The 17782-nt window shown below is 41.1% G+C and overlaps 1 protein-coding gene across 4 annotated transcripts in view; it reads left to right on the forward strand.

The window, feature by feature from the left end:
• Positions 1-13415, forward strand: part of ADPRHL1 (ADP-ribosylhydrolase like 1) — a 54534-nt gene extending 41119 nt beyond the window's left edge. Inside the window, exons 8-9 of one of the 4 annotated variants that reach the window (XM_050946901.1) lie at positions 552-1252; positions 6607-13415. In XM_050946901.1, the coding sequence (XP_050802858.1) occupies positions 552-1252; positions 6607-6629 (724 nt within the window). In that variant the 3' untranslated portion in view covers positions 6630-13415. The other 3 variants (XM_050946909.1, XM_050946891.1, XM_050946919.1) reach the window with 3 other exon arrangements.
• Positions 13416-17782: the final 4367 nt, after the last annotated feature.

Below are 17782 nucleotides of genomic sequence, written 5' to 3' on the forward strand. Positions count from 1 at the left end.
GGAATGGCACAGATGAGCTTTGTTCACCATTGTTAGTGTTGTTTATTCGCATGACTATTTTCCAGTTACTGTCCACTGCTACCCAAATTTTTAAACAATTGTCACAAAATACAGGAGAAATTGCAGGCTGCACAGTGTAGGATTGTTATTAAAAACCTGCATACACACACACACACCACAAGATGCTTTGTGAGGCTTCTAAAATATTTTGCATGCTGTTAACAGGCAACTAACTATGACCCAGTTAAGAACTGTAAGTTAAGGTATTCTGTTTAATGCACTATACATGTAATTAAAAATAATAAGATAAGAAGAAAGTGACTGGTAGTGGGTCTGGTCAGTACAGCTGTAGGGACTTCCATAGACCAATTTCTAATTGTGTATGTGTGTGTAATACCAAGTTTATCTTGATTTAAGTTCTAAAACAAGTTTTAGAAGATTTCTGTTATAAAAGAAAGGATCTGTTAATAAATAAAATAAAAGTTATACAGAGTAAGGAAGTAGAGGCAATACTGATGACTTCAAAAGAGCATTCATTTTCTTTTATGCAGCACTAAATGTACAAAGTTTTGTGATGATAAGCTGCTGATAGATCCCATGGTGCTGAAGAAGAAGCTAAATAGGATGGCAACAGAACCAGGGGCTTTTGCTGTCCTCAGCAGCCTGCTGCTTTACATCACAGACCTCGCAGCCTGCGACCCACAGATGCCGAGGAAGAAGGCAAAATGGGCAGAAGGCAAAGGAAGCAAGGTGATTTGTAATCCTGAATGCCAAAGTGCAGACAAGAGCAAGCGCCCCACAAGATTCCAGCTTTTGCAATCCAAGTTCATGAATAACAATCATGAACCTTACATAAAGAAGACAAGAGAAGTTGGCAAACTAATCATTAAAGAAAAGCAGTGGGTAAACAGGGGCTGTCTAAATGCCACTGTTAACAAATTAGACAAAAATAAGGAGAAAAAAGGAAGTGGTCAAGCACCAGAAGAGAACAAAAAGATAATGCCCAATGAGAGGGTCAAGTGGAATGGTCTGAGTGGGAAAAATACAGTGAAAAACATTCTGAAGAAATTTTTAGCTGCAGGGGAGAAAGAAACTAAGGAGAATGCTTCTGTCTGGAAAAAGAAAGAGCCAAACAGCAATTTGCCAAAAATAATCAGCAGGAATTCTGTTTTCTCCAAACTGAAGGAAAAGTTTGAACAGGCAAGTTCTGTTTGTTCAGCCACAGAGGCGAAAACATTGCTGTTGCGCAAAGGTAAGAAAAATACAAAGGCCCCAAGTAGAACACCTATTCACAAACCAGAGGTCACAGTGCTCCACACTGTAACAGCCACAGTTCTAAATAGCCCTCGGTCCCAGTATTTAGTGTGTACAATGGCTCCAATGCCTAGATTCAGTGTTGTGACTGAAATTAGCCATCCTTGGAGCTGGTGGACAAACAACACTGATAGTAATCAGCCTTTTGATCTTGGCACTCAAATGGGAGAAGTGAGTGACTCTGACAACAAACATGATATTAAGCCTGGTAAGAATGAAATGCTAGAAAATAGAGCACAAGACAGAGAGTACAAAGGACAGATGCAAACTGTACAATGTGTAATGCCCAAGGTCATGACTGACAACAAAGACAGCGCAGAGACTAAAATAGATTCCACAAACCAAGGACTTGGTTTTCTTCCTAATCTAGACTGCTCTTCTACTTTCTGTAAAAATAAAGCCCTTGCAGACAGCATTCCTACATTATCTAAACCCACATTATCTCACAAGGGGAAGAGCACATTAGCTGGATTTGATACATCTTCATTAGGGGATAATAAAGCTGCTCAAAATGTTAGTGAAGACAATCCATCTACTAACTTGCCTTATTCTGGTATAGCTGAAGGATCCAGTGCACACAATCCCCAGGATATTAAAGAGGTTGATATTCCTAAAATAACAGTGAATGCATGCAGTTCAAAGGAGACAGAAATAGTTTTCTCAGAGTCAGAAAAAGATCCTCTCTTCACAAGCCAAAAATGTTTCCCGGAGGAGAAACTGTCGGAAAGTATTCCACGGTTTTGCTCCCCAGTAGTTCAGGCATCTCAGAATGTAGTGCCTCCAAGTGATGACCTGCAGTTAACTGTCAAAATACCAGTTACTGACAAAATGCCACCGCTGATGCCCAGGCAAGAAAATGCATCAGATTTTAAAGGCAAACGTTCCAAAGCAGCTGGAGAAAGGGAGAAATTTCACTATAAACAGGAAATATTTCCTAGTTCTAGAAAAAATGATTGCAAAATCACAGCTAAGCAAGAAGAGGAACCAGCCATAAACCCAAACAGGCTGTCTGATTGTCAAATGCAAACTGAACAAATAACCCAGGAATCACAGCCACATCAAATGCTTAGCCAACAAAATAACATTGATAATTTCAGCACTAATGTATCAAATCCGACTATGAATCAGACATACCAAGTACACTCATCAAATGATTCAAAGAAGGAAAAAAATGGTATTGTAGAAGGAAAGCATATCTGCTCTGATTTTGAAAAGGACCAAGGGCCATTGTCAAGTTATTTAATGAAGCACAGGTGTTATATTCCAGAAGATAATTTTGGGAAGGACCAGTTATCCTCATCAAATGAAATGGCAAGTCAGGAAAACAATACTGCCAGAGAAAGGAGTACCGTGTGTCATCTGGAGACTTATCAAATGCCATCAAAGTATTTCATGAAGCATGAAAGTGACATTGCAGATGAGAATCCCTGGCCTAATTCTGAGACACGTCAATCATTCTCATCAAATTATTTAACAAAGCATGAAAACAGTGCTGCAGAACAAAGAATCTGGCATGCTATTGAAAAGCCCCCAATCCCATCATCAAAAGATTTGGTGAAAGATGAAACCTATAGTGTAGAAGATAAGAAGGCTTGTCATAATTCTGGTAAGTACCAATTACCTTCTTCAAATGAGTCTGTGAAGCATAAAGATGATATTATAGTAAAGAATACTAAGTATAATGGTGAGAATTACCAGACACCACCATCATCAAGTGATGTCATAAACCATGAAAATAATACAGCCAAAGAGAAGAATATCCATCATGTTTTTGAGAAAAATCAGTTACTCTCACCAAATGAACTGGGGAAGCATGAAAATAATACTGCAGAAGAGATAAGTCCCTTGAGTAATATAGAGAAATCCCAATTACCCTCATCAAATGCACTGGTGAAGCCTGAAAATAATACCACAGTAGGGAGAATCCCCTTGAATAACTGGGAAAAGTACCGACTACCCTCGCCAAATGGATCAGAGAAGCATGAAAATAATACTGTGGTAAAAACAAGACCCTGGGGTAATCTGGAGCAGGACCAACTGCCAATTCCAAATGATGCTCTGAATTATGAAAATGAGAAGAGAGGTGAGAACTTTGAGAAAAACCAGTTTCCTTCCTCAAATGAAATGGTGACACATGAAAATAATAGTGCAAGTGAGAGAAATAACTTACATAAATATGAAGAGTACCAAATGCTGTCATCAGATGATGGCTTGAAGCATGAAAATGATATGATGGTAGAGAAGAATGCTACTGCAACAGAGAGAAATACCTTGTGTAACTCTGAGATGTTGCAAATACCGACATCAGGTGATTTTATAAAGCATAAGGATAATAATGCAAAAGAGAAGAATTCTTCTAGTTTTGAGACATGCCAATTACCCTTATCAAAGAATAAAATAAACACTCCAGGACCGAGAAATACTTTGTGTAACATCAAATACCAAATGCCAACAAGAGATTTAGTGGAAAATGAATATGACACAACAGAAGAGGAAAGCACCTGTTGTAATACTGAGAAATACCAACTGTTCTCATCTCATGAATCAATGAAACATGAAAATAATGCTGCAGAGGCAAGAAATATCCAGAGTAACTTTAAGAATTACCAAAAGCCTTCATCAAGAAATATAGGGAAGCATGAAAGCAAAACTGTCCAAGAGAAGAGTACCAATCATAATTTTGAAGAGTACCAGTTACTCTCAAGAAATGCACCACAGAAGCATGGAAAGAAAGCTGCAGTAGAGACAGATACCTTGTGTAACCCTAAGAAGAATCAAAAACCATCATCAAGTTCATTGGTTAAGCATGAAAATAATGTTACAGTAGAGAAGCAACAACAAACACCATTGTCGGATGATTTTGTGAAGCATGAAACTGAAACTGTGGAAGAGAATAATAAACATCATAGTTCTGAGAAGTACCAGTTAACCTCATCAAATAAATTGGTCAAGCATGGAAAAAATACCACAGTAGAGAAAAAGCAACAAATACCAACATCAAATGATTTTAGAAAGCATGAAACTAACACTGTGAAAGAGAAGAATAAACATCATAGCTCTGAAAAGTACCAATTAACCACATCAAATAAATTGGTGACACATGGAAAAAATACCGCAGTAGAGAAGAAGCAACAAATACCAATATCAAATGATTTTAGGAAGCATGAAATTAGTACTACAGAAAAGAAAAATCCACATGTCAAAGTTGAGAAATACCAGTTATCCTCCTCAAGTAAACTGGAGAAGTATGAAACTAATAGTTCAGGAAAGAAAAATAGTTTGTGTGACTTTGAGAAGTATCAAGCTTCATTGCCAAGTGATCTCATGAAGCATCAAAGTGATTCAGCATTAGAGGAGAATACTTGGCATAACATCGATAACTACCAAAAATTACCCCTATCCAATGATGTATCCAAACATGATAAAAATACTGTAGAACAGGGGAAAACCCAGCATGGCTTTAAGAAGTACCATAAACTATCATCAAATGATTTAGCAAAGCATGAAAATGTTGCTGCTGAAGGAAAGGCCAGGAGACAAGGGTCTGATCAAACAAATGACAGAAAAACAGAACTCCAGGACTGCGCAAGAACAGCAGCACAAGCAAAATACATAGCAGAAAGTTACAGTGAAGGACCTCTAAATTCATCTTTTAAACCAATGATAGTTAGAGTAAGTGATACATTTAAACATCACACCTGAAATATCTCTACAGGTAAACTAATGACCTCAATTATTTGTGTCATCAGATCTTTCTTTTTTCCATCAGTGTTCAAGACATTAAATTATCACTTTGTAATTGCATGGATATTGATGCGTATTTCTTAGGGTGCGATTCTTTTCCCTTTCTTAAACACTGGCCAGAAGATCACTGCAAATATATCATCAAATTAATCATCAATTTATTATGAGAGGGACTGAGAGATCATCAACAATTTAATCCTGCTCCAATCTCTCCTTGATAAATGCTCAGTTTTGTTTGTAACTAGGGTATTTTGAGGATGAACTTTCCTTTGTATTTACTCATTCTAATAAAACGCTGTTACTACTCCTTGTAGGAACGGCTTTAGACAATGTCAGGCTTTGTTAGGTCAGAAATGGCCACTTAAGTTCTAGCTTTAAAGCTGTAAATGCAAAGGCTGATCCTTGCTAACATGAATAATTTTCAAGGGTAATGTGCAGAAAGGTAGATGCTTCCTTTATCTGCAGGAAAGTCCTGAGAGGACAATATGTTAAATAATTTACTGTCGGGCGCTTATGTTCTGTGGTATAAATATTGGGAAAATATTGATTGAACCTTCTGTCAAGATATTTACACTTTCGGGTGTGTACAATATTGATATGTGTTTGTAGAAATAGGTTATTTCCTCATGCATGTCACACTATAGCTACTCTTGTGTTCACAAAGGGCCATAATGTAGCAACTACAAGTACTCACAAAGGGCCCAGTCCTGTAAGGTGCTGAGCAGGTCAATGAAAACAAGCTGCTGAGAATGCTGCAGGAAGGGTTCAGGACTTTGCAGGATTGGGGTTAAATTGCCTTTGTGGCATATCAGGGGCACACAGGCCCAAGGCAGGCATTGCCATGGATATTAAAGTTACTCATTGGAAAGTCTTATCATGCTCGTGCTTTCCTGTCAAGTGTAGCAAGTGTTTACCATAGTACGATATGAAACTTGATAATAATGAACAGCTAATGTCACTGAAACGTGCCAGTGGAATGTGATGTTCAGAGTGGACAGTAATAGCAACTTTTATGTAAAGTTTGCGTGTCCCAGGCTTTGCTTTGGTAGATAGGATTGGTTTGTTATGTTTCCTTCTTTCTGCCCAGCTGCTGAACAGAATGTAGCTGCAAAATGGAATCTTGCTGTTAATGCCACATAACACCCTGTGGTAGGTAGGTAGATATTAATATAATAAAGTCAACTCTCACATGTGCCAACGTATCTGCCTTGTTTTCATAAGTCGGGCACTGTGGAGAGAAGCCTTTTCTAATTAAAAAGGCCTTTCTTTAAAGGGCACTTCCTAAGGGCTTTGATTCATTAAATGTTATCCACAGCCATCCGTACACAGATCCTGGCTCTTTGACAGCCAAGGTCAGCCTGCCTGAAAAGCCAGTTAAAACCCCAATCCTTTAAGTGGCAGTAAGCTTCTGAAAGTTGCAGAGCTAATTTAGACAGGGCAGAGTTTATGCAAATAAGCTCTTCCTTACCCACAGTTCATTGCACCACATTCCTTTGAATATGTTAGACGCTGTCTAACATAGTGGTCTGGTTGTTGCTTGTTTCCCAGATTGGCAGAATGCTCCTCTATGACTCCAGCCAAGAGAATGATGACATGAGCAGACTGGCAGCATGCTAAATTCAAATCCCTTTGATGACAGTGTGAAGAGCACAGATACACAGACGACAGCTGGGCTGGGCAGGCAGGGGACACTGCTTTGAGAGGTGACATGGAACACAGTGTTCCCTCCCTGATAGCTAAAGAAGGTGATATTTCAAATTTTTCCTTGAAGACATCGCATTAGCCTTCCTGGTAGCAAGAAGCTCATGGAGTGAAATCTTCCCCTTCCCATGCAGAGGGCCAGATAAAAGAACTGTGCCCCCCTTAAAGCCACAAAATTGGGAGTAAGTAGAATTTATGGGTTGTATAATACTGGACCTCTGCACAGGGGAGAATTTCTTTCATGGAGACTTTTTGAGCCAGCAGCCATAGAGGCTTCTTAGAACTGAACTAAGCATGATTGATATTATTATTCAGTATTACATGACCTAGTTGGAAAGTGCACTGTAACATAAAAAAAATCAACATCAAACTAGAATAGCAAGTTCTCTGTTTGCCTGTTCTCTAGCTGGGGTCTAAAAATTGCAGATATATCTGGCTGAAGTGGGGATTTTTTTTTAATAAAAAATGAGTGTTTATTTTTTGTAATAAAAACCTGCAGTTCATATGGTTGGAAAAATCATCAACCAGAATTAGGGAGCTTTTACTAGCTGCCTGGAAATTGATAAAGTGTTACTTGGGCAATGCACAGGGAATTTTATCTATGTGTACCAGGAAGCCCAACCCCTCTCTGTGTGTATCCTACATGTCTGCTTCTCTTGATGCTGCCGAAGCACTACCACAGTATTCTGGACACTTTCCTTTCAGTACAAGTCAGATATTAGTGGGGTAGATAATTTTTAGGGGGTGATTTTTGCATTTCTGTGTGCCTCAATGTATATGGGCTAGAAAAGTGATAAATCCATTAGCATCAATTGATCATCTGCCATAGGTACTGGAACTAGGAGTGTTGCATCCCCTGGCTTGAAGTGGTTTCCATTATATATAGGGTTTCCAGTTTAGTTCAATGGCTCTTGGCACCCCTGCTACGAAAATTGTTCCAGCATCCCTGTCATCTACCACAAGCAACCTTAAAACACTGGAGACACTTGCACCAACTGCAAACTAATGTGTGATGGCCCAGTAAAGTAAACCACATCTTTTAGTATCAATAATTATTAAGGAAATGTCAAAACAGCCTAGGTATTTAACAAAAACGACATATAAGCCGGGCAGGGGAAAGGAGGTTGTATCACTGTCCTGGGAAGGGAAGTGAACACCAAAACCTACTCCCCTTAAGGCCCTTGGCTCAGGTCACCATTTATTGTTTGAACACAAAAGACATAAAATAAAGCAACTTTTAGTTGCTGGCTACAAGCCCAGAGGTTTTTTCCCTTGTTGCCTCCAGCCATGTGGTAGGCAGGGATCCCTTAAACCTTTTTTGAATTGCTGCTCACCTTGCCCAAACAAGTAATTATTTTTTTTGCTATTTTTGTTAGCACATCTGATGTTTACTTTTCTATATTTGAATTATTAATGTAATCATACGCAGTACTGCTACTGTAAAATGTTATTGTTTTATATTCTACTATAGTTCACTAGGGCTGGGATTTTGAAAGGGCATAAGGGAATTAGATATTCACCTAAGGGAATGAAGTACTCAGACCTCATTGATTTAAATGGAATTTAGGTGTCTGATTCCCTTATGCTGCTTTTGAAAATCCCAACTTAGACCTAAATACACAAAACCACAACCTTCTTGCAAATGAAAAGAAAGAAGAGTGCGAAGGGTTTCTGCAAAGCAATTCCTGCATATGTGTTACAATTTAGAATTTCCAATGTTAATAGTGTCTTCCTCATTTGTATATGCAGTTATTTTTGTTAGGACCCCAAGCAAACATGATGACATTTTTTTCATGCGCCGGTGCATTTTGCATTGATTTGAGTTTTTGTAACTTTGCTTTAATTGAACACTGAGGGTCATGAAAAAGAAGGCAGTCAAGAAGCATGACTTTAAACTAGAGGTTGGGGCTCTTGGAGTAAAAGAATTAGGCTTGAGAGGAGGACTGGAATACCATACAAGAAGATCTGGACGACCTTGAAAACTGGAGTAATAGGAATGGGATTAAATTAAACAGTGTAAAGTGCAAGGTCATGCATTTAGGGACTAACAACAAGAATTTTTGCTATAAGCTGGGGACTTAGTTGGAAGTGACAGAGGATGAGAAAGACTTGGGTGTATTGGTTGATCGCAGGATAACTATGAGCCGCCAGTGAGATGTGATTGCGAAAAAGGTTAATGCAGCCCTAGGCATAGGTGCTGCTACACAGGACCCGCCCAGAGGATTCAGGGGGTCTAGGGTCTTCAGCAGCGGGGGTCCTTCCGCTCTGGGTCTTCGGGGCACTTCAGCAGCGTGTCCCGGAGCGAGTGAAGGACCAGCTGCTGAATTGCCGCCAAAGACCCGGAGCGGAAGAAACTCCAAGTCTTCGGTAGTGGGTCCTTCACTCGCTCTGGATGTGTTCGGCGGCACTGAAGGACCTGCCACTGAAGACCACCGAAAACTCTCGTGAGGGCCCCTGAAAACTTTTGTGGGGAACTCTGCGGGGCCTGGGACCTGGAGCAAATTGCCCCATGTGCCGCCCCCTCTGGGTGGCCCTGCTACTGCATCCCTTCCCTTGAAGTAGTTTCCATCATATATAGGGTTTAAGTTTGATTCAAAGGTTCTCAGCACCCTGACTATACAAATTGTTCCAGCACCTCTGGTCCTAGGATGCATCTGGTGAGGTATTTCTAGTGGAGACAGGGAAGTATTAGTACCATTACACAAGACACTGGTGAGACCTCATCTGGTATACTGTGTGCAATTCCGGCCTCCCATGTCTAAGAAAGAAAAATTCAAAGTGGAATAGGTGCAGAGAAGGGCTACTAGGATGATCTGAGGAATGGAAAACCTACTTTATGAGGGGAGACTCAGAGCTTGGCTTGTTTATCCTAACCAACAGAAGCCTGAGGGGACATATGATTGCTCTCTATAAATACATCAGAGGGATAAATACCAGGAAGGGAGAGGAGTTATTTAAGCTCAGTGCCAGTGTGGACCCCAGAACAAGTGGCTATAAACTGGCCATCAACAAGTTTAGGCTTGAGATTAGACAAAAGTTTCTAACCATCAGAGGAGTGAAGTTCTGGAACAGCCTTCCAAGGGGAGCAGTGGGGGCAAAAAACCTAATTTGTTTCAAGACTGAGCTTGATAAATTTATGGAGGGGATGATATGACGAGACTGCCTACAATGGTGTGTAGCTGATCTGCGACTGCTAGCAGCAAATATATCCAGCAGCCAGTGATAGGACACTAGATGGGGAGGGCTGTGAGGTACTACAGAGAATTCTTTCCCAAGTGTCTGTCTCAGGAGTCTTGCTCATATGCTCAGGATCTAACTGATCACTATATTTGGGGTCGGGAAGGAATTTTCCCCTCTGCAGTTTGGGGCATGGATCACTCACAGGTTTAAACTAGTATGAATGGTGGATTTTCTGTAACTTGAAGTCTTTAAACCATGATTTGAGGACTTCAGTAACTCAGCCAGAGATTATGGGTCTATTACAGGTGTGAGTGGACGAGGTTCCGTGGCAATGTGCAGGAGGTCAAACTAGATGATCACGATGGTCCCATCTGACCTTAAAGTCTATGAGAGTGATCACATGGTGTTTAGTGCAGGGAGTGGTGGTAAGTAGAAGATTCAGCCAGCCTGTTTTTTTCCAGCATCTTACAAAGCATTCATGTCCTGTACTCTTAAAGCATAATAAAATCCACATGCAAGCCCCAGCATCTAGCATCAGTAAACTACATATAGTGTATGAGCACATAGTAAGCCAGTTTCACTAGAGCAAAAACACATAAAAATCTAATATGCATATCCAGCTTATTTCCCCTCCCCCTCCCTTCTACAAGCAACAGATACCAAGAGGTATGTGCTGTTTCAGTAGCTCAGTAGAACACCCTTCTCTAGGCCAATCATGGTATCAGTCAAATCCTGGAGCTCTTCACTGGCCACGGTGAAAAAGCTCCATCTTGTGGTCTAATTTATATAGCATGCTGCAAGTAAATGGAGGTGAAACTAGCAAAAAGAATAATAGATTCATAGAAATACAGGGCTGGAAGGGGCTTCAGGAAGTCATCAAATCCCACCCCTGTGAAGAGGCAGGATCAATTAAATCTAGACCATCCTTGACAGGTGTCTGTTTGGCCAGTTCTTAAAAACCTCCAATTGTGGAGATTCTCCCATCTCTCTTGGAAGCCTATAAGCCTATTCCAGCGCTTAACTATCCTTACAGTTAGAAAGTTTTTCCTAATATCTAACCTAAATCTCCCTTGTTGCAGATTAAGCCCATTACTTCTTGTCCTATCATCAGTGGACAAGAAGAATAATTGATCACTGTCCTCTTTATAACAGCCCTTCACATGTTTGAAGATTGTTATCTGGTCCCCCCCTCAGTCTTCTTTTCTCAAGACTAAACATACCCATTTCCTAATAGGTCAGTTTTTTTAAGCTTGTTATCATTTTTGTTGCTCTTCTCTGGACTCTCTCCAATTTGTTCACATTTTTTCTAACGGGTGGTGCCCAGAACTGGACACAGTACTGCAGCTGAGAACTCACTGGTGCTGCCTAGAGCAGGACAGTTATCTCCCATGTCTTACATACAATATTTCTGACAGTGATTGCACTCTGGAAGAGCATCTCTTAAAAAAAGTGACTTGTTCTGGTGATTAAGGAGATGCAGCGGGAAGTGTAGGGATCCTTAGGGTTCTAGCTGGGATGCTATGGGACACTGAAAGTAAATGCCGGCTATCTTAGAAATCTAGTTTAACTAGTTCACTTTCCATAATATCTTTGAAATGCATAACATCCTCGAATTCTATTTGTCTTTTTCACTTATGCAAACATCCCAATTTATGGAACTAAGTATTTTTCACTCCACGATGAGCGTTTTTAGCATAGAAGAGTCATTGCTTGATTACTGCTTTGTTATCATGTAAAAGACTTCCTCTCTGTCAAATACGAAAATAACAAGCAGCTGATTCTATGGTTGCTGTACGACCTGAAGGGCCTGGTAGGATTTTTGAACTATTATGCACCTCAAATGGCTTTCCTTGGTTTGTCCTTGTTGGTTCTACCACTACTTATATCTTATTGCACTGTAGGTACCTGGAGGAATATGTAAAATGGTAGGCACCTTGGCTGGCCGGCAAAAGCTACAGCAGAGCTTTGATGACGTGTAGAACTGAACAGCAGAAACTTGCCACCAGAGGGAGTGTATAGAAATAGTAAAACCTGTGCATGAAAATAAATGTTGTATTGTATTGCTCATCTCTACAAATGTGTGTTTTAGAGATTAGGGGTTATATGTTCAGGTTTGACTAGTGGTTTTGGGTGCCCAACTTGAGCTATTTTAAAGGGGCCTGATTTTCATAAAGTGTTAAGCAACTGCTCTCTGAAAATCAAACCCTGGTAACATGTCTCATGTTGCACAGTCAAGAATTGAAGCATCCCAGATCACTTTGAAAAATATTTTAAAATGAAGGCAAACCTAAGGATAGCTGCCATATAGGAACAAATCAGGAATGCAGTATCCTGTCTGCAAGTTTGGCTAAGGCAGGGCATTTTCATCACAAGAAGGTGCAACACCCGTCCCCCACCCCCGCAGGGTGCATGCTGCATTGTCCAGTACTACACCGAGCATGGAAGGGAATCTGAGCCCACCTTAGTCCTGGCAGAAAGGTGGGAGAACTTAGTCAAGGAGCAGCTGAAAAAGGTGAGAAGCTGATTCCATTTGCTATTTCCCAACAGTTCCTAGGGTGAGTTGAGCAAAATAACACTGCATGACACTTCAGAAGCCACTGATCATTACCAAGAAGCAGCAGTGTTTAATCTGATTACAGGACCAAGCCAGAATATTTGAGTCCCTATAAATCTTTAAAATTAAATCATGTGAATTTAATGCTCATTAAAAGATCTGGATTTCTAGGCCTGGTGACGGAGATCCTTCCTTCGTGTAAAGAAAAGGCACAGTGCAGGTGTCTGTGGGCCAAACTTCCCAATAAGACCCTGCCAATATATTCCAGCTGAACTGCCTCCTGCATCAAGCAGACATATCTGCAGAACACAACAAAAGCCCAAGTGCAATTTAGGCACTATATTGTCTCATATCAGGTTTTCTTTTATAGTCTTTTCTGTGATACACATTATACAGTATATAGATAGTGTTTGTAACTGGAAATCACAGCAGGTTGCTGTCATGAATAACATAGATGTTCCTTAATAATGATTCTTTGCTTATTATCTGGGTTGCTTATCTGTACCACTGAGGGTTGCATGAGGCAAGATTAGAATAATAAAGACACATACAGTAATCGTCTTGTAATAATCCTTATGAGAAAATCAAGGAAGAAGCATGAGAAATGAAGACAAACAAAGCCTGCAACTATCTAATCAGACATAAACTGTTGTCTATTTTCTATGAGAGCTGACACGAACGAGGCTGCACAGGGCAGATGGAATATGTAAGATGGGGAGAAATTATGAAAGAGACGTGGCTTTGAAAAAGAGCAGCTCAGTCTTCGTGCTGTGCCTGGGAATCGATTTGTATAGTGAGCGGCCTGGCTACTTGTAACTGACAGTTGAACACTGAGGTTGCAGTACAGGAACTGTGCTTGTGCCCTGAAGAAAAAATGACAACACTGTTGACAGCTGAATAAACCAATCATTTATTTCCACTCTCCTTCTGGTGTAGGGTGAGAATTTCTGTTCTGGTTGTTAATACCCACACGCCATCTTGAATTCCTGACAACAACTAGGAATCTATCTTGGCTGCCTTTCTTCACCCTCCTTAGGTATAGTTTCCCGCCCTATCTACCGAAAGGCGGGAAACCATGTGACATGTGATCTGCCCAGTAACGGCAGGGCTTATAAGGGTCAGCACATCAGAGAGAAGCTGCTGCCCATCTGAGTGGCAGAGTGCTGGATCACAGCCGTGTGTTCTACTCAGGTGCGTAAGCCAGAGCACAGCACCTTGGGGTTGTGGGAGAGTTTAACACACTTGCAGGCAAGGGTGAGCTGTTAGCTGCCACCCTCTCATCTGGATCTTACTTGCACCCATGACAACGCAGGGGTGGAGGAAGAAGAATCACCAGCATCAAGCAGAGTTACCACTTACCTGTTGGCTGAGGTCCACTCCTCATTCTGCTGAGTCACCTGGTGTGTTCCAGACCCAATCTGTGTCATGAGGTCAAGAGGCTCCAGACACAAGCTTCAAGAAATGGTAGAGACCTTTTAAGTCCTCCATACCCCTTATCCGTGACCTGTCTTGAGAAGAGTGTAAACTCTTTTTGGTCACAGTTAGTAATATAGTGTCATCTTTACCTGTTTACCTTGTTTAACTGTGTTGGGGGTCCTTTATAGCATACCCCATTTACTGATCTTGTTCCTAATAAACTTACCTGCGTTTTACTCCTACAATCCCTTGTCAGTTTTTATTTTGGGTGATCTTAAACCCCAATGATAGATTTGGGTAGGGAGACGAATCTTTTGACTGGTCTCTGGCCATCCTAAAACCAGTCAACACTGAGACAAGCTAGTCTCTAGAGAAAGATATAGACCAGGGTTCAGCAACCTTTCAGAAGTGCTGTGCCAAGTCTTCATTTATTCACTCTAATTTAAGGTTTCATGTGCCAGTAATACATTTTAACGTTTTTAGAAGGTCTCTTTCTATAAGTCTATAATATATAACTAAACTATTGTTGTATGTAAAGTAAATAAGGTTTTTAAAATGTTTAAGAAGCTTCATTTAAAATTAAATTGGTGGCCAGGACCCGGGCAGTGTGAGTGCCCATGAAAATGAGCTTGTGTGCACCTTTGGCACGCGTGTCATAGGTTGCCTATCCTGATATAGACAATAATTTTTAAGATTAAAAATCAAAACTAGTTACCCATATTGGAATAGCAGTAAGACCTGAAAAGGTGTATTGTGCTTAATAAGCACAGGCTGACTAGCTAGCAGCCACCCATCAGGCTATCAATTGCCGGGCAGTTCAGATGTCCCTCCCCCCACTGCCCTGTGCTGCTCCTGTGCTCTACCTTGGAGCTGCTCCCTGGAGCCTCCTGCTTGCTGTGCAAGGTGGGTGGGGGCTGAAGAGGGGTGTTAATATCAGGGTGTCCCCCTCCCCCCATGCTCCTGCCCCCCTGCTTTTGTACATTATCTCCAGAGTGGGGGGTGAGGAACACAGTTGGGCTCAGGATGGAGGGAGCTTGCTGGCAGCAGCTGCTGTCAGTTTGCTAATCTAATTAAAAAGGCAATGTATTTAGAGTGGGTCAGAGTACTTAAAGGGGCAATGCACCTCTCTCTCTCACATACATGGTGTGTCTCTGTCTCCCTCTGCCATGCTGTCTCCCCTCCCTCCATTCGTGCTGCCTTGTCAGAGTGTGAGGCTACATTAATAACAATGGGTTAACCCCTGAGGGCTCAGCCAAGTGCTAGTTCCTCATTTAGCAGTAAGGCATTCCCTGGGAAATATCCCACCCTCTGACTTCACTACTTCAACCAAGCTTCACAATTATCTTTGCTGTGTATGGTATTAAATTGTTTGTTTAAAACTTATACTGTGTATATATGTGTGTGTGCACGTATGTATAAATATAATGTTTTGTCTGGCAGAAAAAAGTCCCTGGAACCTAACTCCCCCCATTTACATTAATTCTTATGGGGAAATCGGATTCACTTAACATCGTTTCACTGAAAGTAGCATTTTTCAGGAACATAACTACAATGTTAAGCAAGGAGTTACTGTATGTTAAGATCAGTTTGTGTTTTTGTTTATTTACTAGGTAACTTGCTTTGATCTGTTTGCTATCACTTATAATCACTTAATGTACCTTTTGTAGTCAATAAACTTATTTTATATTTTATTCCAAACCAGTGTGTGTTTGTTTGACTAAGGTGTCTGGGGAAAATGGCTTGGCTACCACACGTGTGCATGGCCTTCTTCACATTGAGGGAGAGGTGAACCAGGTATTAAACCCATATACTGGTCAGATTTGACCAGGGCAGGATGGTGCTGCTCTGGAGTCCTGGGCTGGAAGGCTGGTGGTTAGACATCCTGCATGTGACTGCAGCTGGGTGTGTCCCTACCTAGATGTGTGCTGGTGAAAGTGCAGGCTGGAGGACTTTGTAGCTTGTCACATCAGCACCATCTGAGAGGGAGCTCAGGCTGGTGGGTCAGAGGGCTCAGTGGTACCACAGTTCCAAGTGGCATCTTGGGGGGCGGGGGCGAACCTGTCACAACCTGTAAAAGAGTAGTTAGTTCATACGCCTCCTTAAAGAGTTTGTGTTGTACAATTCTATGATTTAAAGAAGGAAAGGGAGAAGATTGAGATAATCAATTGAAGGACTTTAGATTATACATTTACAGCCAGGCAACCCACAGTCACAGTCTGAGACCTGGGAAGCTTTAGGCTATGGGAAGGCTGGTCAGGGTTGTGAGAAGTGAAGCAACTGTTTGCTTTGGAAATTAGAGGGATTAAATGCAGAGTTGAATTTAATCTGACACCACTAATTGGTCACATCAGATTCCGTTGTCAGTGACTGGATGGTAGCAGAAGAGGTCAATACCACAATGACTGAGGAAGCCAGACCACTCGTAGACATTCTGATACCACCTGGCAGTATAAGGGTCACACACTGAAAAATCTAGTGTGTGCTATGTTAAAGTTAGACTCAGGACTCACAATTTGTCAGAGCACTCTGTCTTATTAGCAAAGCGCTCTGCTAATACACCCAGATAATGTGAGCACCATACAAGACACAAACTATCTTATTTATACAGATGAAAGGGCACGAACTTAACAAGATAACAAAGGAAGCAGAATCTGATACAGCAGCAAAGAATCCTGTGGCATCTTATAAACTAACAGACGTTTTGGAGCATGAGCTTTCGTGGGTGAATACCCATTTCTTCAGATGCATGTGGTGGAAATATCCAGGGGCAGGTATATATATGCTAGCAAGCAAGCTAGAGATAACGAGGTCAGTTCAATCAGGGAGGATGAGGCCCTGTTCTAGCAGTTGAGGTGTGAAAACCAAGAGAGGAGAAACTGGTTCTGTAGTTGGCAAGCCATTCACAGTCTTTGTTCAATCCTGAGCTGATGGTGTCAAATTTGTAGATGAACTGAAGCTCAGCAGTTTCTCTTTGAAGTCTGGTCCTGAAGTTTTTTTGCTGCAAAGTTTTTTTGCTGAGCTTCAGTTCATCTGCAAATTTGACACCATCAGCTCAGGATTGAACAAAGACTGTGAATGGCTTGCCAACTACAGAACCAGTTTCTCCTCTCTTGGTTTTCACACCTCAACTGCTAGAACAGGGCCTCATCCTCCCTGATTGAACTGACCTCGTTATCTCTAGCTTGCTTGCCAGCATATATATACCTGCCCCTGGATATTTCCACCACATGCATCTGAAGAAGTGGGTATTCACCCACGAAAGCTCATGCTCCAAAACGTCTGTTAGTCTATAAGGTGCCACGGGATTCTTTGCTGCTTTTACAGATCCAGACTAACACGGCTACCCCTCTGATACTTGAGAATCCGATACGTTTACCTGGTCTAGACATGCATATCTTATTTCCTTACTAACTATTACTGATCTCCTGTTAATGTCCCACCATTAGTTTAAGTGGACCCATTGTTTCTACCTTAATGTTTCTCTTCCTGACAACTATATTTCAACATTTCTTATTTCTGCTTAAAGGAACATACAACATTTCTTTAATCTGTTACCGAAATGTCAGGTCCACCTAGCTGAGAGCCAATGACAGCCAGACAGGGATAAGGAAAGGTTGCTTTATTCTGCAGAAGAAAGGAGAGTTCTGTACCTTGGTACAAAAAAACCTCTACTCTATACAAAAACCAAGAATCTTTTATACACACTCACACACAGGCTTCAGTCGTGCTAGCATTTGATTGGTGGTTAGCAAACCCTGCACTTCTGCAACCTGCTCAGAAAAAAACAGATAAGGACCAGCTTTAACTGCCTCAAAACTGATAAGAGGAGACAGTTCAAAAGTTCAGGCTACTGTGTCTGTGAGATATCCAATT

Source organism: Gopherus flavomarginatus, chromosome 1 (assembly GCF_025201925.1).
Source record: "Gopherus flavomarginatus isolate rGopFla2 chromosome 1, rGopFla2.mat.asm, whole genome shotgun sequence".
Classification (NCBI taxonomy): domain Eukaryota; kingdom Metazoa; phylum Chordata; order Testudines; family Testudinidae; genus Gopherus; species Gopherus flavomarginatus.